This window comes from Macrobrachium nipponense, chromosome 34 (genome assembly GCF_015104395.2).
Source record: "Macrobrachium nipponense isolate FS-2020 chromosome 34, ASM1510439v2, whole genome shotgun sequence".
In the NCBI taxonomy this organism is placed as follows: domain Eukaryota; kingdom Metazoa; phylum Arthropoda; class Malacostraca; order Decapoda; family Palaemonidae; genus Macrobrachium; species Macrobrachium nipponense.
In genome coordinates, this window is record NC_061095.1 from 713,325 (window position 1) to 722,279 (window position 8,955).

General features: G+C 35.7%; 1 protein-coding gene across 1 annotated transcript in view; it reads right to left on the reverse strand.

Annotated features, from left to right (window-relative positions):
• Positions 1–333: 333 nt before the first annotated feature.
• LOC135207745 (cationic amino acid transporter 4-like) overlaps positions 334–8,955 on the reverse strand; it is a 113,879-nt gene continuing 105,257 nt past the window's right edge. The window contains exons 4-5 of the mRNA XM_064239570.1: positions 1,718–1,858; positions 334–539 (exon numbers count right to left, since the gene is read on the reverse strand). Of these exons, the coding sequence (XP_064095640.1) occupies positions 334–539; positions 1,718–1,858 (347 nt within the window). The remainder of the gene's footprint in view (positions 540–1,717; positions 1,859–8,955) is intronic.

Genomic DNA, 8,955 nt, shown 5'->3' on the forward strand with positions numbered 1-8,955 from the left:
TATCTTTTTCTGGTCTTCGTATTCCATCTGCATTCATATCATCCATTTTGTTTTTTATATTCATCTGACCGCACCACTATTCTCTGACCCTGACCGCACCACTATTCTCTGACCCTGACCGCACCACTATTCTCACCAGTGACCTTAGTGCCCCTTCATTAACTTACCCCTCACCCTCCTCCAACCCCCTCGCCAACCCATCTCCCTCTCCAACACCCCCTCCCCCGTTTTTAAATTTACCTGCATTCATTATAACAATTTATCTATTTTTATATTCCTGACCTCACCAATATTCTCACCTGTGGCCTTAGTCTACCTTCAATGAATTCCCCCTCACCTCTCCACCCCGTCGCCAACCCACCCATCTCTTCTCACCTTGGTTCCCATGGCTACCATGACGGTGCAGAGGAGGGCCAGACCAGCAGCTGGCACGTCGCAGTAGGAGGCCAGGTAGGGAGACTCGTACAGGTGAGGCAGGAGGACCTCGCTCAGGCTGTAGTTGGTCGCCGCCGACAGGTACTGACTGCTGCTCCTAGCCGCTGGTTTCGGGAGGAGGAGGAGAGGAAGGGAACATGTTAGTTTTCTCTCCCTCTCTCTCTCTTTTTTTTCTTTTTCTTTTTTTAGAAGTTTTCCTGATTCTTATGACAAAATTTTATGGTTCTTTAAATGATTTTTTTACGATTTTTTTTTATAATACTTTCTTATTATTTTTGAGACATTTTTTTGATTACAAAAAAAAAATTCTGATTATGTTTGAGAAGTTTTTCTGATTTTTTAAAATTTTCTTATTATGTTTGAGAAATATTTCTGATTTTTTCTTTTATTTTCTGATTATGTTTGAGAAATTTTTCTGATTTATGTTCATTTTCTGGTTATGTTTGAGAAATTTATCTCATTTTTGTTTTTTTAGAAAATTCTCTTATTTTTTTCTTAGCATTTTTCTGAAATTTTTATGATTTTTTAAAAAGAAAATTGTCTGAAGCGAAGGAGTAAATAAGTGGATGTAATAGATAATATTATATATATATATATATTATATAATATATATATATATATATATATATATATATATATATATATATAATATATATATTGTTATTTTTCTTTTTTTAGGAATTTTTATAAGTTCATGTTTCAGGTAAACTTTTTTTTTATGTTTAGAGAAATTTGTCTGAAATGAAATAACAAATAAGCGGATGAAATTGACTTTTTTTTAATTAACTTTTTTTTTATGTTTTGAGAAATTTCTTCGAAGCAAAAGGTGAAACAATGGAATGAAATTGAGCCGATTATTTTTTTTATCAAGTCAGAAATTAATAAATCTATTTTTCTTAAAATATTCCCCCAAAATTTTATAAATTTATCCTTCCTAATATATTCCCCAACAGAATTTAATAAATTTATCCTTCCAAAAATAATCCCCAACAAAAATAAACTAATATATTCCCCAACAGAATTTAATAAATTTATCCTTCCAAAAATAATCCCCAACTAAATTTTATAAATTTATTCTTCCTAATATATTCCCCAACAGAATTTTATAAATTTATCCTTCCTAATATATTCTCCCAACAGTCTTAGACGCGTATAATGCATCACTATAATTAAACTTCAACAAAAACAATAATTTCAACCCTATATAGAAACGCCTATCGAAACATGCTAAACGAAATTCCTCCAAACATACTGAATCAAAGTGACAACGAAGACCCCTTACCAATGGCAGACAAGAGCGTGAAATCGAGGAGGAGGGTGGAAGTGACCAGCACCGCTGGGAGCTCCCCCAAAGTGGCGTAGACGTGCGTATACACGCCCCCTCCCCGGGGCATACAGATGCATAATTCAGCGCAAACGGCACCTGTCATAAAGGAGAAAAAAAACGTGAGTGGATTTTAAATCATTCAGTAAGACGTGTTGGTGGGTCTGAAACTCGTATATTGTGTAGGTAGTTTAGAAGGAAGTGATAATACGTATTTTCTTCAAATGGAAATAAATTTGTCTTGGTTAGGGTTTATTATTAATGGTTTAGGCTGATGTGAATCCACCTTCTCAATGCTACGCAAATATATGACAAAGAATTTTTCAAGATTCAAAAAATAAATTAAAAAATAAATACGTCTGGAAATACCTATTTCCTTCAAATGGAAATAAATTTGTCTTGTCATGGTTATATTATGGTTGGGTTGATGTGATATCCTTTCTCAATGATACGCAAATATATGAGAGAGAATTTTTCAAGATTAAAAAAAAATAAACAAAAAGAAAACACCTCCTCTGGAAATTCAGCTGAAATGTGACACTGAACATAAAGTATAGATAGCGATTTGAAATGAAAAGCATAAAGTATTTAAAGTTATTCATATTTTCCCCGGAAAATCTAGGCCCAACCGGCCCCCCCCCACCCCCCAAAAATAAAATATGCTCCTGACTCGGAAACGTACGACGTTCCAAAACTTCTTGTTAAAAATAAAAATCTCTCTCTTCTCTCTCTCTCTCTCTCTCTCTCAGACCGCAAAGGAAAGGAAATGCAAATTTCACGAACTTATTCTAATGCAGCCACCTCTGCATAGGCGAGGCCTGGAATTCCAGTATTCCACTTTTCCAGTCGGTAGGGAGAAAGTACGATGCATTTTGAATGTAGATGTGGTTATGTATATATATATATATATATATATAATATATATATATATATATATATATCTATATATATATATATATCTATATATATATATATATATATATATATATATATATATATATATATATATATATGTATTGTATATATATTTGAATTTTTAATCTTTTATCATTTTCACCGTGATTCATATACACCTGTTGGCCGAGTATGTACACTCACTGATGTCCATGATTTCTCCTCCCTGCACCGCTTCGAATCCACGAGAGGGACGACATTATTATTCGACTAAAAAATTCCCCGTCGGTTAACATATAGAAAATATATTTAAATTCCGAGGTAGAGCGAATAGGATATTAAAGGACATTCGTAGCTTAAAATATATATATATATATATATATATATATATATATATATATATATTATATATATTACTCTAGGGTTATAATTAATGATATATTGCCAATATGTTTGCTGTGACCTATTGGAATGTGGAGAAGCAACGACCTGAGAAAAGCTGATCAATGGTTTCTGCGGGTGGCGTGATATTAAAACTGCATAGAAAGATGAGTCAATGTACGACAGTTCATAGGTCTTTCCAAAGTGCCTTTGTGAAACTAGTTGCAGCCAGTAATATGAGGCGCTAACGAAATGTGCATTCGTATGTGCGTGTGGGCCTCTTCCTTTTATGATGTATGATACCCAAGTCTATGGTGGATTTGGCATAGAGGCGGCTTTGAGAGAAAGACAGGATGCCGTGGAAGCTTAGCAAAAGTTTATCTGTGATCTATGCTTGAAATATCCCGGCTGCTTGGGTGAGTCCTATAATATTTTAGCCAAAGAGTGGCTTGTTACCTATTTAACATTTTATGGGAATATTCAATCTTTGACTTTGTTGTTAAACTTATGTGTGTACTTACGAGTGGTTTCTTATGTCGTTGAAACAGACGGTTCTGGCAAGGAACTATGTGGGGACCGAGAGAGACATTTGGTGTGACCATTACATTTTAGACATTTTGTTGGGGTTTTAATTGAATTAAGTTAGTCAGTGAGACCTAATTGATTTACTGTTTTTTCATTGTTAATAAATGTATTTTTATAATGCAACTCTCTCATTTCGATTACCTGTTAGATGGAGAGAGAGAGAGAGAGAGAGAGAGAGAGAGAGAGAGAGAGTGGTCGCTTGGCGAGAGAGAGAGTTGTCGCTTGGCGAGAGAGAGAGAGAGAGAGCGGTCGCTTGGCGAGAGAGAGAGAAAGAAAAGTCGCGAGCCGCTGGTTGCTTAGAGAGAGAGATTTGTTTGTTGTTTGCCTGACGCTCGAGTTACACGTTTACCAAATGAATAATGAGATCATATCCTCATTACATATATATATATATATATATATATATATATATATATATATATATATATATATATATATATATATATATATATATATATAAGGTGAAATATTGAAGATATACATTCATTATACATTCAGTTCGGTATGAATTGAATGGACAAATACAGCAGATAACCGGGTGGCAAGAAACAACCCAGCTTTGATAGAAAAAAAAAAAAAAAACTGAACACGAAGAATTAACCTCAAGATTTGTTTAAAGTGAATTTACTAAGGAAAACCGTGAGGGAAGTTTTTCTTCCCTCTCCTTTCTTTCCCTCACGAGTAATTGAGGTCCTCAGTTAGGGAAGTTGTTAATTGTAATGAAGTTCTACTTTTTATTTACCTTTTTTTTTATTTTAGGTTCGTTACCTGTGATGTTGACCAATTAGGTAACTTTATTTTTTACGACAATGGCAGTTCTTGTCAAGGTGTTGGGAAGTCTGAGAAGATGGTTAATATAATTATATTACTTATATAAACATTATATATATATATATTATATATATATATATGTATATATATATATATATATATATAATATATATATATATATATATAAATATATATACAGAGAGTGAGAATTTTATAAACGAGAATCAGTTAATCTGCCATTTCTTTGATATAAACCACTTGTCTTAATTGTTTACCCTACATTCTGGAATAAAAGAGGTAATATTGACTTAGTTAAAGATTATATTTCGCTCCATATATTCGCGTATTAAACACCAAATGTCCCAGATAGAAAGCAACTTAAACTTTCCCCAGGCCAAAGTTTTCTCTTTCCGAAAGTTCCTATCCACAGGACTTTTTTATTTATTTTTTTTTCTCGAAAAGTTCAACTCCAAAAGTTAGATGGATCTCTCTCTCTCTCTCTCTCTCTCTCTCTCTCTCTCTCTCTCTCTCTCTCTCCGTTGGACACCTCACACCGTCAAGTCCTCAAACAAATGCTAGGGATGAAAGCGAAAAAGTATGAAGGTTTCTTCCTGGACGATTATACTATATAAGGTTTCTCGAGCTCACTCTCTTTTGTGTTGCCAGACGTACGAAGTTGGGTCATTAATAGACAGACAGGTTAACTAAAGAAAGATTCGAACTGCTTTCTCGTATAGCCGGAGCGTAACAGAATTGTTATAATTTTATATATCTGCATTTTTATTCACTTTGAACTTATTTTTAGTGAGTATTTTATCTTGCATTTTATCACTTTGGGCTTAATTTTTTATGAGTATTTTATATGTGTAATTGACCATTTTGAACTTAACGTTTATGAGTTTATTTTTATTTCTGTAATTTATCCATTTTCAAATTAATTTTTATGAATGTTTTATATCTGTATTTTAATCATCTTGAACTTATTTTTTGTAATAATTGCTTTGTTTCTGTATTTTAATCATTTTGAACTTGTTTTTTTGAATGATTGCTTTATATCTGTATTTTAATCATTTTGAACTTATTTCTTTAATGATTGCTTTATGTCTGTAATTTAACCATTTTGAATTTATTTTTTTAATGTTGCTCTATATCTGTATTTTAATCATTTTAAACTTTTTTTTAATGATTGCATTACATCTGTATTTTAATTTTGAACTTATTTTTGATGAATACTTTGTATCTGTATTTTGCAGATTTTGAACTTAATTTTTATGTGTATTTTATTTTATTCTTGTTTTTGCACTAATGTGTACTATTTATTAAACAGTCAGATGGTGAATTACAGCTAATTTTAAATAGATTCTTTTATTTCACATTAAGAAGATCTAGATGAATAAGCAAATATAATATTACCTACGCTTATCACAGGTCTTTTACCAATAATATTTTTCATTTAAAAAGACAGAAAGCATCATAAGTAAACAATTAAAAAATGTGCCGAAGTTTCTTCGGCTCAATCGAGTTTCCGTCCGATAGAGGTCTATGTTGGTACGTATAGCCCTGCCAGAAGTACGATAATGGTTAACTTTAACCTTAAATAAAAATGAAAACTACTGATGCTAGACTGCTGTAATTTAGTATGTTTGATGATTGGAGCTTGGATGATCAACATAGCAATTTGCAGCCCTCTAGCCTCAGTAGTTTTTACGATCCGAGTGCAGACGAATAGACAAAGCCGGCCCCTCTCCTTCTTCCTAAAAAATGTAAGAGCCCCCCTCCCCAAAATAGGCCTCTCCACTAATTAAGTGTAATTTCTGATCTTCCCTAAGTAACTAATGCATCTGTCTTCCCTGCAGTTAGCGTTGCATTAATTCCCTCTAGTAATTATAGAGGCTCCCCCCAACCTCTCTCTCTCTCTCTCTCTCTCTCTCTCTCTCTCTCTCTCTCTCTCTCTCTCTCTCTCAGGATCTTTTGATCCCAGTCGTCAGACCGCTTCTCAGAATGGCAACGCCCCTTTTTCGAGTCCCGGCAAATGAAGCATATAAGCAGCTTTCCGCGTATCCGACCAATTAGAATCGAGCTTCGAGCTAATGAAACTCCATGATGATTTCTGATTGGCTGCGGCTCCTCTAGAGGGAACCAATGGGAGACGGTTTTATCATGGTGGATAAGATTTGTCAAGTGACGAACAGCTGATTGACGAAAACACTTGTTTTGTGAGACAAACACTGATAAAATCTCCTTCGGTAGAACTTGAGCCAAGCATCAGGGCCTTTAGAAGCAAGCAAGCAAGCAAGAAACCGGGCCTTTCAAAGCAAGCAAGCACTGGGTCCTTTCAAACCAATCAACCAAGCACCAGGATCTTTCAAACCAATGAAGCAAGTACTGGTGCCTTTCAAACCAATCCAAGCAAGACTGATGCCTTTCAAAGCAATCAAGCAAGCACCGATGCCTTTCAAAGTAAGCAAGCAAGCACTGGTGCCTTTCAAATCAAGCAACCAAGCACCGAGAGCTTTCAAAGCAAGCAACCAAGCACCAGGACCTTTCAAACTAATCAAGCAACTGGGCCTTTCAAAGCAATCAAGCAAGCACCAGTGTCTTTCAAAGCAACCAAGCAAGCAACTGGGTCCTTTCAAACCAATTACGCAAGCGATGCCTTTCAAAGCATTCAAGCAACCTCCGATGCCTTTCAAACCAGTCAAGCAAGCACTGGTTCCTTTCAAAGCAATCAAGCAAGCAAGCTCCGGTGCCTTTCAAAACGAGCAAGCACATGGGCTTTTCAAGGAAAGCAATCAAGCTCCGATGCCTTTCAAAGCAATCAAGCAAGCGCCGGTGCCTTTCAAAGCAATCAAGCAAGCAACTGATACCTTTCAAAGCAAACAACCAAGCACCGGTGCCTTTCAAAGCAAGCATGCAAGCAAGCAAGCACGGGCGAGACAGCCAGCGCATCGTTTTGCAAAGGTCAGACAGAATTCTTTGCCACAGAACGCAAACATCACCGCCACATCTTTGAAGTCAGCCGGATGTTATCTGGTTAATCCATCTGATTGACAGATGTCATTTTGCCTCGAGAGCGATGAAAACACTTTTGATAGGAGATCCCTGGGGGTACGGAAAAGGGTTTGTTTGTATGACCCGTATTTGTTTTGGGGTGAAAGTTTGAGAAGATAAAGTTTATAGGCTTTCGCTTGCTCGGGGAGTAAGCCTACAAACTACTACTTTGTTGTTGATGTTGTTGTTGTTGTTGTTGTTGTGGGGGTTGGGAAAGGTCTGAAAAAGGTGTTTTGCGTTGAGTTAAAGATACGAGAATGTTAGGATAGGATATTTATGATTTATTTATCAGAATGAAAATGTAAGAAAATAAATAATGCGCCTGTTAAACAGTACAGAAAAATAATTTTTAGTAAAATAATAGCATATTGATTTTAATTCTCGTTGGTGAAGAAAGGCTCTGTTTGCCCATAGATTTTAGCACGATTTAATTTACATTCATTCAGGAACGTATAATGTCTAAAAGTTATGCGTGAGGGGAAAACCTTCCGCGCGTCCCGAGTAAACAAGGTCGGATCACGCCTTGTTTCTATTATATTCTCCCCTTCTTTGAATCGGATTCGAACTAGGCTTTGTTGGGTGACACAAATGTTTTCAGCGGAGTCTTTGAATACTATTTGTTCATTGTAAGAAGAATGCCTTGGAGAATGTTGCATTCTTCAGAGAGTGTTCCCCAAGGTAAATTGCATTCTTCAGAATGCACTGCAACGGAAAGGGAATGTCTAGGGAAGTTAAGAAAAGGAGAAGAGATTAAAACATGACGTAATGGAGGCATAAATGCAAGTGAGCAGAGAGAGAGCGAATGGGAGATGAAGTATGAGGATAACGTGAGAGAGGAAATAATGTGGAAAAAACGAGACACAGAGAGACAGGAGGATTGCAGAAAGGAAGAGAGAGAGATAGACGTCGGAATATTCAAAAGAAAGTAAGAGAAGAGAGAGAAAATGAGATAAGAGAGAGAGAGAGAGAGAGAGAGAGGGAAAATAATGTGGAAAAACGAGACTCACAGCAGCAGAAGGAATGCAGAAAGGAAAAGAGAGAGAGAGAGAGAGAGAGAGAGAGAGAGAGAGAGAGAGAGAGAGACGTCGGAATATTCAAAGGAAATTAAAAGAAGAGAGAGAAAATGAGATAAGATAAGACGATAACAACGTGTGTGTGTGAGAGAGAGAGAGAGAGAGAGAGAGAGAGAAAGGGAATAATGTGGAAAAACGAGAGACAGAAAAACCAGGAGGATGCAGAAAGGGGGAGAAAGAGAGAGACAGACATGAACGTCAAAATATAGAGAAGAAGAAATGAGAGAGAAAGAGAGAGAGAGAGAGACAGAGGGAAACATTGTGTAAATATGCCTGTGTATGTTATATCAATATGTCTGATAGACGTTGTTTAAATATGTCTGTATACGGACCCCAAAGAGACGTTAGAGTCTGAATAAAGAGAGGATGAAATAAATTCTGGAAAAGAATTAGAGAATCATCTTTTATTGACTGGCCGCCTTTTGTTAAAAACTAAAAGCG